Source organism: Salvelinus alpinus, chromosome 5, assembly GCF_045679555.1.
Source record: "Salvelinus alpinus chromosome 5, SLU_Salpinus.1, whole genome shotgun sequence".
NCBI lineage: Eukaryota > Metazoa > Chordata > Actinopteri > Salmoniformes > Salmonidae > Salvelinus > Salvelinus alpinus.
Genome location: NC_092090.1, coordinates 20,104,273 through 20,120,962, shown reverse-complemented (window position 1 = coordinate 20,120,962; position 16,690 = coordinate 20,104,273). Strand labels below are relative to the sequence as shown.

Sequence of the window (16,690 nt, the reverse complement as noted above, 5' to 3'; positions counted from 1 at the left end):
CTGACCATCCATGATATTAAAATAATAGTTTAACCATGTTTTGAGGTTATACAGTTTTTAGTTTTTACATTTACTTTGTTTACAAACCATTGGAGTAAAGCTTATTGTGGGTTCTGATGGGGTAGGACAGTTGAACTAAGCTCCTGAGGCATTTCTACCATATATTCTTTAGTCAATTGTTTTTGTAGCTACTGCAGCTTGCCTCTAAGGCTAAAACCATGAACTTTTCCTCCTGGATGGAACAGTTAGATTTGGCTCGGGATCTTGTTATTAAAGCGCTCATGCCTGATGGCTGAAAAGTGAGGGACACGTCGTTCACTCCTCTGTTTATTTCTTGGTTACACTATTTTCCTCACTCACCTTCTTGCTCTCTCTAGCTGCCTCTCTCAAACACACAAACATTGTAATTTCAACTTTCGTGGGTCCGTGACTCGTGTCCTCTAATATAGGTATCTTATTGATACCGGCTCAGTTTCCTACTGTAGGCAGTTGGCTGCCTAGTGATTGCAACATTGGAATTATCCGATGTGAATAGATGGCAACGATGTTTAGTTTCCAAGTGCTACTGAATAAGCTCAACTGAAATGCACCAATTACTCATGATCCACATTACTCTATAGCAATCCATTCCAAATCTTTATACTATACATGACACGGCCGGCATATGTTGATCTGGCCTAGGGCCGCAGCAGAACTGCTAGGACCAGGCCTGAATAACACAATTTGCCTCTAATTTACTTGCGTTTGCAGCGGACCTTTGCCTGCTCAAAGTGAGCCGCTGCTGTTGGGAAGTCCAAACTGTCCAACTCCTTGGAGTAGCTTTAATGTGCATCAGCCTCGTTACTGTGTCTTCGAGAAGGAGCGATCTAGAAGCCATCGGCCTCGTTACTGTGTCTTCGAGAAGGAGCGATCTAGAAGCCATCGGCCTCGTTACTGTGTCTTCGAGAGAGCGCGCTCTGGAAGCCATCTTTACTCTGTTTTGGAGAAAGAATCCCCTCTCGGGCTCAGTCCCTTATGGGAACCTCACATCTTTTGCGTGAGTGAAAATAGAAACACACATGAATTTCCCAGCAGCCTGAGGATTCATTAACCCATGCAGTATATTTGCCTTTGAAGTTAGAGCACGTTGCCTGGCATTTCCATCAGTTGATAAAAAGCATTAGGCATTGGGCCGGCAACATTTTGGCTGACTTGATCGGCTTTTCATTTATTTTTTGGGTCCAAAAGCCAGCATTTACTGGCTAATGGAATCCCTGTGGCGCACATCCTCAAACACACACACACACACACACACCCAATCGCACACCTCCTTCAACCCTCCGCCTCCTTAGCTGGGCCTAATTGTACAGCGTAATTTCATGTGTAAATTTACATGCACCTACTCACCTTCCACATATTTAGCCATGCCTAACTGTAAGGCGTGTTACATCTTAGCTTGTGGAGAGTTGTGTAAGCCTTTGATTCACCCCCATGCATTCCACACTTTCTTGGAGTTCTCAGAGTTCATTCTAAACGGCCCAACAAAGCAGAACGTGACGTTGAGGGCAGTGAACACGATGTACAGCACTCCCTTCCTCTCTGCCTTGGCTGCCTTTGTACGCACACACACACACACACACACACACAGGGTTCGCAGCTGTTTTGTCTCCTCGGCAACTTTCGCCATCAAAGGGGACTAGCCTTTCGAAACCTTTGTAAGGCCCAGCCTTTAGGTCACGTATCAAATGTGTTTCCATTTTGTCGGCAGACTTCACCGCATACCTGACACACAGCGCCCCGAAGATCGGGTTCCCTGAGGTTTGCTCTCGCCATGGGAAAGCCTGCCAAGAGTGGAGGAGGAGGAGGAGTGGGAGAATGAAATGTAGGGCTGTCCTCTCGCTACCTCTGTCCTCCACCCATCCATCCCTTATTTTTATCTCAATGCTCTAGCTTGAGTTTTTATAGGGCAGAACTGATGCCTGAAGTGTGTGTGTCAGTGTACCAGGCAGACAGCTGCCCCGGCCGCAGCACTGGCAGCCAGGCTTTAAAGTGACAAATGATCCTCCCCTATTCGGCCTGCTGCCTCCCACTACATGCCTGGAGACTAAGCTATATAGCAACGTAGCTTAGCTACATACAGTGTATATATAAGTATAGCTCTGTACACACGTCTGGATTTAACTACACGGCTCTCCTTTCACTGTGTAAACTCATCTCAACTCTAACTGATGTGCTGATAAGAGTAGATGTTTGTCAGTCGGATTTGATAAGGGTTAAGTATATCAGTGTTTGGTAAATAGGAATTACAGTCTCTAGAAGCTTATTTCATGACATCCTCTGTAGCTCAATTGGTAGAGCATGGTGCTTGCTACTGCAAGATAGTGGGTTCAATTCCTGGGACCATCCATACATAAAATGTATGCCAGCATGACTAAGTCGTGTCGGGCTAAAAGCCTCTGCTAAAAAGCATGTATTATTATATTGCATTGTTTACGTATTACATTATAAACTTTTTGTTATGGCGTGTTGTACAGTGATGTTAGATAGGAGGTATCGTCTACTTGTTGTACAGTGATGTTAGATAGGAGGAGATATTGTCTCCTTGTTGTACAGTGATGTTAGATAGGAGGAGATATTGTCTCCTTGTTGTACAGTGATGTTAGATAGGAGGAGGTATTGTCTCCTTGTTGTACAGTGATGTTAGATAGGAGGAGGTATCGTCTACTTGTTGTACAGTGATGTTAGATAGGAGGAGATATCGTCTCCTTGTTGTACAGTGATGTTAGATAGGAGGAGGTATCGTCTCCTTGTTGTACAGTGATGTTAGATAGGAGGAGGTATCGTCTCCTTGTTGTACAGTGATGTTAGATAGGAGGAGGTATCGTCTCCTTGTTGTACAGTGATGTTAGATAGGAGGAGGTATCGTCTCCTTGTTGTACAGTGATGTTAGATAGGAGGTATCGTCTACTTGTTGTACAGTGATGTTAGATAGGAGGAGGTATCGTCTCCTTGTTGTACAGTGATGTTAGATAGGAGGTATCGTCTCCTTGTTGTACTGTGATGTTAGATAGGAGGAGGTATCGTCTCCTTGTTGTACTGTGATGTTAGATAGGAGGAGGTATCGTCTCCTTGTTGTACAGTGATGTTAGATAGGAGGAGGTATCGTCTCCTTGTTGTACAGTGATGTTAGATGGGGGAGGTATCGTCTCCTTGTTGTACTGTGATGTTAGATAGGAGGTATCGTCTCCTTGTTGTACTGTGATGTTAGATAGGAGGTATCGTCTCCTTGTTGTACTGTGATGTTAGATAGGAGGAGGTATCGTCTCCTTGTTGTACTGTGATGTTAGATAGGAGGTATCGTCTCCTTGTTGTACAGTGATGTTAGATAGGAGGAGGTATCGTCTCCTTGTTGTACAGTGATGTCATGTTGGGTTAGATATCTCCTAGGAGGAGGATGACGACGGTAGTCTGGGTCAGATATCTCCTAGGAGGAGGATGACGACGGTAGTCTGGGTCAGATATCTCCTAGGAGGAGGATGACGACGGTGGTAGTCTGGGTCAGATATCTCCTAGGAGGATGATGATGGTGGTAGTCTGGGTCAGATATCTCCTAGGAGGAGGATGACGGTGGTAGTCTGGGTCAGATATCTCCTAGGAGGATGACGACGGTGGTAGTCTGGGTCAGATATCTCCTAGGAGGAGGACGACGGTAGTAGTCTGGGTCAGATATCTCCTAGGAGGAGGATGACGGTAGTAGTCTGGGTCAGATATCTCCTAGGAGGAGGATGACGGTAGTAGTCTGGGTCAGATATCTCCTAGGAGGAGGATGACTGTAGTAGTCTGGGTCAGATATCTCCTAGGAGGATGATGGTGGTAGTAGTCTGGGTCAGATATCTCCTAGGAGGATGATGACGGTAGTAGTCTGGGTCAGATATCTCCTAGGAGGAGGATGACGGTGGTAGTCTGGGTCAGATATCTCCTAGGACGAGGATGACGGTGGTAGTCTGGGTCAGATATCTCCTACGTGGAGGATTACGGTGGTAGTCTGGGTCAGATATCTCCTAGGAGGATGATGACGGTGGTAGTCTGGGTCAGATATCTCCTAGGAGGAGGATGACGGTGGTAGTCTGGGTCAGATATCTCCTAGGAGGAGGATGACGGTGGTAGTCTGGGTCAGATATCTCCTAGGACGAGGATGACGGTGGTAGTCTGGGTCAGATATCTCCTATGAGGAGGATTACGGTGGTAGTCTGGGTCAGATATCTCCTATGAGGAGGATTACGGTGGTAGTCTGGGTCAGATATCTCCTAGGAGGATGATGATGGTAGTAGTCTGGGTCTGATATATTAACCTTATTTTGTTTCTTTCCTTTTTTCATCACCCCCTTTCCTTCATCTCCTTGTCCACAACTCGGTCTGTCTATCCCCCCATCTTCTCTCTTCTAACCCCTCTCTCCTAATCTCTCGCCTAACCCCTCTCTCCAGGTATGGAGTGGCCCCAGAGAACATCATCCTGTATGGCCAGAGCATCGGCACGGTACCCACGGTGGATCTGGCAGCGCGCTACGAGTGTGCCGCCGTCATCCTGCACTCACCTCTAATGTCCGGCCTGCGAGTGGCCTTCCCTGACACGCGCAAGACCTACTGCTTCGACGCCTTCCCCAGGTGGGTTATTATGGGGTGAGATGGGGTGGTAGTGGGTCGGTGGAAGTAGATGGAGTCTAGGGACAGAGGGATGGGATGTTGGATGTGTTTCCTGGCCTGTTGTCTTTGACTGACTGACAGTTGAAATACAGCCATGTGCCACAGCCCTGATTTGGATTTTGGGTAGGTAGTGTTATCTCTCCTGCAGGGTGCTGATTTGATTTGATTTGGATCTCTTTTAGTCCTCATTTGGACTAATCTTCCAAGAGTCCTTATACATTAAAATACAATTTATAATATGAACACATTTTCACATATAACACACTATTACAAACATACATAATGACCCAATAAATACTCAATCTAAAGAATATTGATTCTTCATCTACTATAGTCCCACAACATTTCTATGTATTATATTTAAATTGTTTTAAAATAATGTTTAAATGTATATATTGAAAGGTTTCTAGTTTGCTCAGTTAATTTATTCCATTTCTTTATTGCTCTAAATCGAAATGTTATTTTGCCTATTTCTCTTTTCTGTCTGGATAACACATAGATGGTAGACAATCTATTCCTAGTATTTACGGAATGTCTGTCTCTTACCAACTGAATACCGTTGTGAATAGAACTTGGCCGTTTTAAATTATGTATATTATGAAATAAAATAAGCATGTTTTTTCCAATTATCTTGTCGATTGATGACCAACCAAGAACACTGCACATGACTTTAACAGAAGAACCATATCTCCACCTTAAAACAATCCTTGCTGCTTTGTTCTGTGCATTCTGCAGCCTCCTAACTTCACTTGATGATGCATTTCCCCAGACCACAGAACAGTAGTTCACCTGACTCTCAATTAATGCTTGTGATATTTGCTGAAGAATTTTTCCTGGTAAATATTTAGCTAACCTTCTGATTATGCATGCTGTTTTAATACTTTTTTTTACATAGATGAGTTATTTGAGACGACCATGATAAGCAGTTGTCTAGCTGCACTCCCAATAGTTTGGTTTCTGCCACTTCTTCAATTTGTACTCCTCCCATACTTAATTGTATCCCAGGCTGTTTTGGCCTTTTCCTAGTGGAACAGACTAACATAACTATGGTTTTCTTGGTGTTTAAAACAAGTTTGTTTTGGCAAACCCACTCCCTAATATTCTCCAAATCTCCTTGTAAAGCCTGTTGAACCGATTGTCTTGCTGCATAAATTGTAGTATCATCTGCAAATATAGTAGCTTGAGTTTCAGCTAAGGCATAAGGAAGGTCGTTGGTATATATTAAATAAAGAAGTGGCCCAAGGCAGCTGCCCTGCGGTATTCCACAGTTTAACACATGAGGGGAAGAAAATGAACCATTGATATAGGTGGACTGTTTCTTGTCAGTTAGATATGACTGTACCCAATTCAATGCTACCTCCTTAAAACCATAATGCATTCATTTTGTAAAAATTATTTCATGATCCACTAAATCAAATGCTGCACTGAAATGTAAAAATAGTACACCCACAAACTTGCCATTATCCATAGCATTGAGCCACTGGTCAGTCATGTCAACCAATGGAATTGTTTTTGTGATAAGCATGCTGATTGGCTGAAATCAGATCATTCTTTTCCATGTAGTCCCACATTTGTCTACTCACAATACCCTCCAATATCTTACTGACTGTAGGGGGTAGACTAATTGGTCGACTATTGGCAGGAGTAATGGGTTCTTTGCAGTCTTTCGGAATAGGACACAGTTTCGCATGCTTCCATACATTTGCAAACATCCCCTTTTCCAGTGACCAATTAAATATGTATCTCAGTGGAACTGCAATCTGGGGAGCAGCACAGCGAAACAAAACAATTGTCCATAAGATCATAACCTGTAGATTTACCATCAGGTAATGACTTCAATAGGTTTAACACCTCCTCCACTGACACCATTTGCAGACTAAAAGAGCAGATCTTGTTGCTCATAATATGATCATCAATCCTTTGGACAATAGCTTGTTTGGAAGAATGTATGTTTACATTGTTGCTCAGTAATTTTATTTTCTTTGTAAAAAAATCTGCAAAATGATTGGCAATATCAACTGGTTTTGTTATTATTCTCCCGTCAACCTCCACAATAGATGAGCATGATGAGATGGATGTACCAAGTAAGCCCTTAACTGTGTTCCATACCTTTTTAGAATCATTTTTTACAATCAATATAAGCATTGTTGTAAAATAACTTTTCTTTCGATTCAATTTAACTGCATAATTACGTAGTGTTCTATAATTCTGTTCATCAATTTCTAATTTTGACTTGGCTGCTAAGACTTTTGCCATATTTCTTTGAGAAAAAGCCTCACCCAGTTCATCATCAATCCATGGAGATGGACGGGCACCAACTATACTCTTTCTTATAGGGGCATGATGGTCCATTACCTCAGTGAGCAAATCAATAAAACATTCTGTAGCGTGATTTAAATCATCCTCTAGATAAATCAGCTCCCAGGGTACAGCAGCCAAATCATTTAGAAATAGCTCATGATTAAATGTTTTAAAATGTATTTTGACCATAATCCTAGGGGGTTTCTTTGGAACCTTGGTGTTCATGGTTATGGTCACAATATTATGGTCTGTCCAGCCCACTGGCATTGATCTGGCTTTTAAGCATTGCAATGGTATATTACAGAAAATCAGATCAATGCATGTGTCTGAACGGTGACCCAACTTAATTGAAGATCTAGTAGTATCATTAACCATTTGTTTCAAACCACAGTTCTTGGCATATCTCATCAATTTTGTTCTATTCGAATTATTGTGCTCCTTCCAATTTATATTAAAATCACCCAAGATAAATACATCTCTGTTGCTATCTGTGGCCTGGTCAAACCCAGTACATAAGTCATCCAAATAGGACACCTTAGAGCTAGGAGGTCTATACACACATCCTACCAATATGGGTGCCTGGTGAGGCAGATGTACCTGAGCCCATAGTGCCTCTATTTGACATATATTAAGGTCATCCCTCCTCTTAAAAGGTATATGATTCTGAATATACAGTGCTACAACCCCACCATTCCTATTCCTGTCCCTTCTCAGTAGACTATATCCTTGAATGTTAATTTGCCCATCATTTACAGATGCATCTAAATGCGTTTCGGTCAAAGCCAAAATATGAATATTATTTATGTTGACCAAGTTAAAAACCTCATGTATTTTGTTAGGAAGGCTACATACATTAACCTGAGCTATATGCAGCTCTTTCCTTATCAAGTGGAGATCAATAGAGCATGTATTGGTTATAGTTGAAGTTGTCATGATACACTACAACACACAAACTCACATTTGAACATTAAATTAAAATAGCCAGGGAGTTACTCCAGAGTCCTGATACAATTGCCCGTTGATATAAAGTTTATCCATCACCATGGAGACTCGTTGATTCAGGCAACGCTTTTCCTTCATGATGGGATATAGTTTTTTTTCTCCTTTCATTGATCTCAGTAGGGAAGTGATCATTCATTCCAAAATCAGTGTTTTTGAGTTCTCTCCCCATGTTCTTTGTCATTTCCTTTTGCTTAAATTTGTCAAAACATGCAATAATAGCCCGTGGCCTATTTCCAGAGACCTTACCTATTCTATGGACTCTGGAGAATGTGGCATTACGCACAACATCAGTGGGCAGTTTTAGTTGAGTTGACAAAGTGTCGGACTGTGTCCTCACAGCCTCTGCTGTTGTCATTCTCCGGTATCTCTGAGAATATTAGATTGTTCCGCATTGATCGACACTGTACATCAAGCAAGGTTTCTTTAAGTTCTTGGTTCTCCCTTTGCACCACCTCCACCTTGCTATGAATAGAGTCTACAGTACCTTTCAGCGCCGTGTTCTCTTTCCTTAGATCATCAATCTGACGTTGGCTGAATTCTAGACTGGCACATAATGCATTTATGTTCTCTCGTAATATATCCAAGATATCAAGTTTGGCAAGCCTTTCATTGATGGATTTTAACAAGTCAACATCCATATCAGTAAACCTCTCCCCACTCGCCACAGGGGATGGTTTGGTTCCATCGTTGATACCTATTGGCCAACCTGGTTTTAGTTTGTTTTGTTGGTTGTCCTTAACAATGCTTGAATCCTCCGAAACCAGCGACATGTTTCTTTGAGTTCGTAAGTATCTTTCGTAAATGAATCGTTCAAGCTCTTCAATGGATTCTGAATCATCCAGCGTGTTTACAGGCAGAGTTAAACACACAAACAAACTGTTCAGCCGCAACTGAAAACCGCTGGTTGAAAGTCTCCGAGTGCATTGGTTTTCTTTACAACAAATCCTCTCGTGAGGTGTGAGTCACTGTTCCGTCCATGTAGTTGTTGCCTCTTGTTGATAGTGCTGTTAAGGTGGAGAACATCGGCGAATGAGGGAATGTTAAGGTGCAGCGGTAGGTACGTAGGTAGGTAGTAACTTGCCATGCTAGCTAGCTATGAAAGGATGGCGGCTGGGCTCACAGACCTAGTGAAAAATAGGACTCCCAGGTCTCGGTCTCTGGCTGGCCTCTATCAAATGCCTGTATTATCCATAGGGTTTGTATTATGTGTCCCCTAGTCATATTCCATGAGCAGCTACTTCCTGTAATGTGCTGCTTTATTGTAAAGGGTCGGACAACTAGAAAATAAGTATTGGTTATCAGATGGAGAACAAGCTATTAGGATGAGAAATACTGTACATTTGGTGCAGGTGGGAGGAACAGATAGCATCAAACTGTTATCAACCCTCAGCCCTGACACCTGTGGAACAATGGCATCAAACTGTTATCAGCCATGAGATCTGTGAGACAGTGGGCAGAAGAGGAGGGGGGGTGGAGAGCAAGCAGAAGGGGGGGGTGGAGAGCGGGCTGAAGTTGAATCTGCAAGTGGCTCTCCTAAGCTGGTACTGCTGTAGAGGACTGCTATAGAGGCCTACAGGTAACTGCCAAAATGGTAACTGCCAAAATGGAAACACTTGAGTAAATGAGGGTTCTGTGGTCTCTGTTATGGTGTGGAGTGCATTATCCTGGCATGGTTTAGGACCTCTCATCCTCTTAGAGGGTCTCTGTTACAGTGCCTTGCAAAAGTATTCATCCCCCTTGGCATTTTTCCTATTTTGTTGCATTACAACCTGTATGAAAGATTAGTGGAATCTGTGTGGGTAGCTGGACAAGTAGGATGACTGACAGTGAAGGTGAACAGGTGATCACGGGTCAGGTGACAGGAATGGATGAGACTGAGGCAGGAATTCCTTTAACCATAAAGTGGTATACTTACTGAGTAGTCTGTGCTGCATAACAAAGGAAACAGAATAACATGTATCCAATCAAATTCATAACATGTATTCAATCAAATTCATAATCACAAAGATCAAGTCATAACAATAATTCATTATTAACATAATTAGGAAATTCAACAATCCAGTTCATTAAGAAGTCAATAGGAATCATCCTTGAGTCATTTATGCTCTTAAGGAAGAGAAAATGGCGTGATCGGGCGATGGCGATTTCCTCCTATTATGGAGTTGAGATCTGTCGGATATTTCCACCTGACCTAATTAAAGCACCCCTGGCCCAGCTGAGCAAGTGGCCATGAATTAAAAGATTATTCTACCAACTCCATGGGCCTTTTCTACACTGTAATTTAAATTGATTTCTATTTGGATTTCATGTCATGGACATACACAAAATCATCCAAATTGGTGTAGTGAAATGAAAAAAATAACATGTTTCAAAAAATTATACAAAATAAAAACTAGAAAAGTGGTGCGTGCATATGTATTCACCCCCTTTTCTATGAAGCCCCCTGTTGCAAGCAATTACCTTCATAACTGGCATAATTAATTAAATAAAGTCCACCTGTGTGCAATCTAAGTGTCACATGATCTCAGTGTATATATACACCTGTTCTGAAAGGCCCCTGAGTCTGCAACACCACTAAGCAATGGGCACCACCAAGCAAGTGGCACCATGAAGACCAAGGAGCTCTCCAAACAGGTCAGGGACAAAGTTCAGGGTTGGGTTATAAAAAAATATCCTAAACTTTGAACATCCCACGGAGCACCATTTAAATCCATTATTAAAAAATAGAAAGAATATGGCACCACAACAAACCTGCCAAGAGAGGGCCACCCACCAGAACTCACAGACCAGGCAAGGAGGGCATTAATCAAAGAGGCAACAAAGAGACCAAAGATAACCCTGAAGGAGCTGCAGAGTTCCACAGCGGAGACTGGCGTATCTGTCCATAGGACCACTTTAAGCCGTATACTCCACAGAGCTGGACTTTACGGAAGAGTGGCCAGAAAAAATCCATTGCTTAAAGAAAAAAATAAGCAAACACTTTTGGTGTTTGCCAAATAGCGTGTGGGAGACTCCCCAAACATATGGAAGAAGGCACTCTGGTCAGATGAGACAAAGATTTAGCTTTTTGGCCATCAAGGAAAAAGCTATGTCTGGCACAAACCAATCACCTCTCATCACCCCGAGAACACCATCCCCGAGAACACCATGTTTTTCATCGGCAGGGACTGGGAAATTGGTCAGAATTGAAGGAATGATGGATGGCGCTAAATACAGTAAAATTCTTGACGGGAAACCCGTTTCAGTCTTCCAGAGATTTGAAACTGGGACAGAGGTTCACCTTCCAGCAGGACAATGACCCTAAGCATACTGCTAAAGCAACACTTGAGTGGTTTAAGCGGAAACATTTCAATGTCTTGGAAAGGCCTAGTCAAAGCCCAGACCTCAATCCAATTGAGAATCTGTGGTATGACTTAAAGATTGCGGAACCCATCCAACTTGAAGGAGCTGGAGCAGTTTTGCCTTGAATAATGGGCAAAAATCCCAGTGGCTAGTTGTGCCAAGCTTATAGAGACATACCCCAAAAGACTTGCAGCTGTAATTACTGCAAAAGGTGGCTCTACAAAGTATTGACTTTGGGGGGGGTGAATAGTTATGCATGCTCAAGTTTTCATTTTTTTTGTCTTATTTCTTGTTTCACAATATAAAATATTTCGCATCTTCAAAATGGTAGGCATGTTGTGTAAATCAAATGATACAAACTCCTGAAAATCCAAAGTCGGGTGAAAACTTTCACAAGCCACTGTATGGTGTGGGCTGCATTATCCTGGCATGGTTTAGGTCCTCTACCCCCTTAAAGGGCCACATAAATGCCAATATATGCATGACTGTGAGTGTGCCTTTGTTGTTAGTCTCTGAACCCTTTGAGATTATAGTCTTATTCCACCTGGAATGTGATGATCCTGCTTTAAAGCTACAATGCAGACATCACATCATTTCTGGGTAACAATTAAGTACCTTGCTGTGATTGTTTTCAATTCAAATGGTCAATAATAGCATAGCAATGAACAATTTCTGAAGCAAGAATTCTGCTAGCACAGTCAGTGTGTTTAAGGGAGGGGAAAACTGAAAACTACCTGTAATTGGGGAAAGAGGTTTGGAAGTCTCTTTCTTATTGATATTTAAACTAATTTATCACCTGGTGATGTCACCAGTCAGGTTAGAACTCCAGCTCTTACACTAAAAGGGCATTGTCCGCAATGTTACTACACTGCTCAAAAAAATAAAGGGAACACTTAAACAACACAATGTAACTCCAAGTCAATCACACTTCTGTGAAATCAAACTGTCCACTTAGGAAGCAACACTGATTGACAATAAATGTCACATGCTGTTGTGCAAATGGAATAGACAACAGGTGGAAATTATAGGCAATTAGCAAGACACCCCCAATAAAGGAGTGGTTCTGCAGGTGGTGACCGCAGACCACTTCTCAGTTCCTATGCTTCCTGGCGGATGTTTTGGTCACTTTTGAATGCTGGCGGTGCTTTCACTCTAGTGGTAGCATGAGACGGAGTCTACAACCCACACAAGTGGCTCAGGTAGTGCAGCTCATCCAGGATGGCACATCAATGCGAGCTGTGGCAAGAAGGTTTGCTGTGTCTGTCAGCGTAGTGTCCAGAGCATGGAGGCGCTACCAGGAGACAGGCCAGTACATCAGGAGACGTGGAGGAGGCCGTAGGAGGGCAACAACCCAGCAGCAGGACCGCTACCTCCGCCTTTGAGCAGGAGGAGCACTGCCAGAGCCCTGCAAAATGACCTCCAGCAGGCCACAAATGTGCATGTGTCTGCTCAAACGGTCAGAAACAGACTCCATGAGGGTGGTATGAGGGCCCGACGTCCACAGGTGGGGGTTGTGCTTACAGCCCAACACCGTGCAGGACGTTTGGCATTTGCCAGAGAACACCAAGATTGGCAAATTCGCCACTGGCGCCCTGTGCTCTTCACAGATGAAAGCAGGTTCACACTGAGCACATGTGACAGACGTGACAGAGTCTGGAGACCCCGTGGAGAACGTTCTGCTGCCTGCAACATCCTCCAGCATGACCGGTTTGGCGGTGGGTCAGTCATGGTGTGGGGTGGCATTTCTTTGGGGGGCCGCACAGCCCTCCATGTGCTCGCCAGAGGTAGCCTGACTGCCATTAGGTACCGAGATGAGATCCTCAGACCCCTTGTGAGACCATATGCTGGTGCGGTTGGCCCTGGGTTCCTCCTAATGCAAGACAATGCTAGACCTCATGTGGCTGGAGTGTGTCAGCAGTTCCTGCAAGAGGAAGGCATTGATGCTATGGACTGGCCCGCCCGTTCCCCAGACCTGAATCCAATTGAGCACATCTGGGACATCATGTCTCGCTCCATCCACCAACGCCACGTTGCACCACAGACTGTCCAGGAGTTGGCGGATGCTTTAGTCCAGGTCTGGGAGGAGATCCCTCAGGAGACCATCCGCCACCTCATCAGGAGCATGCCCAGGCGTTGTAGGGAGGTCATACAGGCACGTGGAGGCCACACACTCTACTGAGCCTCATTTTGACTTGTTTTAAGGACATTACATCAAAGTTGGATCAGCCTGTAGTGTGGTTTTCCACTTTAATTTTAAGTGTGACTCCAAATCCAGACCTCCATGGGTTGATACATTTGATTTCCATTAATTTTTGTGTGATTTTGTTGTCAGCACATTCAACTATGTAAATGAAAAGGTATTTAATAAGAATATTTCATTCATTCAGATCTAGAATGTGTTATATTAGTGTTCCCTTTATTTTTTTGAGCAGTGTATATTGTGTGTGTGTGTGTGTGTGTGTGTGTGTGTGTGTGTGTGTGTGTGTGTGTGTGTGTGTGTGTGTGTGTGTGGTGTGTGTGTGTGTGTGTGTGTGTGTGTGTGTGTACATGCATACGTACATTAATACCAAAAAGTATGTGGACAGCTGCTTGTCAAACATCTCATTCTAAAATCATCGGCATTAATATGGAGTTTGGTCCCCCCTTTTCTGCTATAACACCACTCTTCTGGGAAGGCTGTTCACTAGATATTGGAACATTGCTGCGGGGACTTGCTTCCATTCAGACATGAGCATTAGTGAGGTCAGGTTCTGATGTTGGCCGATTAGGCTTGGCTCGCAGTCATGCTGAAACAGGGAGGGCCTTCCCCCAAACTGTTGCCACAAAGTTGGAAGCACAGAATTGTCTAGAATGTCATTGTATGCTGTAGTGTTAAGATTTCCCGTCACTGGAACTAAGGGGCCTAGCCCGAACCCTTCTGTGAAGGGAGTAGTACACAGCGTTGTACGAGATGTTCAGTTTCTTGGAAATTTCTCGCATGGAATAGCCGTCATTTCTCTGAACACCAATAGACTGACGCGTTTTAGAAAAGTTCTTTGTTTCTGGCCGTTTTCAGCCTGTAATCGAACCCACAAATGCTGATGCTCCAGATTCTCAACTAGTCTAAAGTCCAGTTTTATTGCTTCTTTAATCAGAACTACAGTTTTCAGCTGTGCTAACATAATTGCAAAAGGGTTTTCTAATGATCAATTAGCCTTTTAAAATTATTAACTTGGATTAGCTATCACAACGTGCCATTGGAACACAGGAGTGATGGTTGCGGATAATGGGCCTCTGTACGCCGATGTAGATATTCCATAATAATTCTGCCGTTTCCAGCTACAATAGTCATTTACAACATTAACAATGTCTACACTGTATTTCTGATCAATTTGATGTTATTTTAATATATATATCATATGTGTATATATATCATATGTAGTTCACATAAGGTGGGCACACACCCTCTGTATGATGTGTAGTTAATGGTTTGGGAGCGTGCTGTGTGGAGTCAGTCTCTCCACCCCTGCTGTTACTGCACCGCTACAAGACAGATGGATACATACTAATGCACCCAAGGAGGTCCATTTGTCTTAATGTGTTTGTCTTCCCCACTCTCACCCTTTTTTCTCTTTCTCTCCCTTTTCTCTCTCTCTCTCCCTTTTCTCTCTCTCTCTCCCTTTTCTCTCTTTCTCTCCCTTTTCTCTCTTTCTCTCCCTTTTCTCTCTTTCTCTCCCTTTTCTCGCTATGTTGCGCACGCTCTGCTGCTCTCGCTTTGTTAAAGCATTGATAAAATGTAACCCCTTCTCTCTCCCCAGCATCGACAAGGTGTCCAAGGTGGCGTCGCCAGTGCTGGTGATCCACGGCACGGAGGATGAGGTGATCGACTTCTCGCACGGCCTGGCAATGTACGAGCGCTGCCCGCGTGCTGTGGAGCCCCTGTGGGTGGAGGGCGCCGGGCACAACGACATCGAGCTCTACGCCCAGTACTTGGAGCGACTCAAGCAGTTCATCTCCATCGAGCTGCCCACATCCTGATCTCCTTTGGCCTCCTCCACTAAAACCTGGAGGGGGGCTGCGTATCAAGTCTAAAATGGCCTCATTTTTTCTTTCCTTGATCTGTGCAGAGAGAAGTGGATTGGTGGACATTTGATACCTGAAATCCACCATGTTGGTTTGTATTGTTTATCGGTGCAGATGTTGGAGAGGAGGAAGTGTTGAGATGCTTCCCCCAGGGCTTAACCAGGTCAGGCTGAGCTGAGCCAGGCCAAGGCATCCCCGGCGCTCATATGTGGACAGGTCCCAGGTCTCTTTGCCAAGGAGCTAGGGCCCGCTCACTATTTGCACTTGCTCTTCAATCTGGATCTCGATTTGATTCTCCTTCTCTCTCGCTCTGTCTCTCTCTCTGTCGGTGGGGATGTGATAAATTCCCTCTGCGATCTTGTTCTCTATTTCATCTGTTTCTCTCTTTTATGCTCATGATTGATTGACTTTGTATTCTTTTCTACCTGATGAAGAACAATCTGTTTTGCACCTCAGATACATGATTAATGTTCTTGCTTGTTTGTGTTTGTTAAATTGTTTTGTCTTTTTTTTAATTTTATTCAGGGTCAATTCAAACGAAAGCACTTTTATGGTGCAGATATTTTCAGGTAATCATACTGTATGTTCTGATGTAGGTTTTCTGTTATCCTATTGACATTCCATGTGTTTCACTACACAGAGAAACTCATTCCCATCTTGTTTTCAAGGCCAGTGTGTGACCGTGTGAGAGATAAGTGTGGTTGAAAAACGTCATTACCCAGCTCACCCCTGGGTGTCTCAGATCTGTAACAGTGCTCTTGTTAACTGGAGGTCATGTGGTAAGTAGGGCCAGGTGTTTTTCCTCAACTGGGGTTTTCCAGTGACGGACACCACCTGACCCTAATGATGACACGTGACCATGTATCAAATAAAAACACACCTACAATGTACTGTAATTGAACCTGTGTCCCAGGACTGAATCAACCCCTGACCTCGCGGCCTGGATTTGAACACCCCTATGCGGAATCCCAAATCAACCCCTAGCCAGTACTGTCTCTAGACACACCTGATCTACCCCTAGCCAGTACTGTCTCTAGACACACCTGATCTACCCCTAGCCAGTACTGTCTCTAGACACACCTGATCTACCCCTAGCCAGTACTGTCTCTAGACACACCTGATCTACCCCTAGCCAGTACTGTCTCTAGACACACCTGATCTACCCCTAGCCAGTACTGTCTCTAGACACACCTGATCTACCCCTAGCCAGTACTGTCTCTAGACACCCGTGTAGATCTGAAAGGAGCAGATTTAAGCAGTATTCATGTTTTTCTGCCTTGCTGTTTGGAGGATTTTTGACC

General features: G+C 43.7%; 1 protein-coding gene across 1 annotated transcript in view; it reads left to right on the top strand.

Moving 5' to 3' along the window:
• Positions 1-16,262, top strand: part of LOC139575668 (alpha/beta hydrolase domain-containing protein 17C) — a 35,523-nt gene extending 19,261 nt beyond the window's left edge. Inside the window, exons 2-3 of the mRNA XM_071400861.1 lie at positions 4,464-4,643; positions 15,125-16,262. Coding sequence (XP_071256962.1) covers positions 4,464-4,643; positions 15,125-15,344 — 400 coding nt within the window. The 3' untranslated portion in view covers positions 15,345-16,262. The remainder of the gene's footprint in view (positions 1-4,463; positions 4,644-15,124) is intronic.
• The last annotated feature ends 428 nt before the right edge of the window (positions 16,263-16,690 follow it).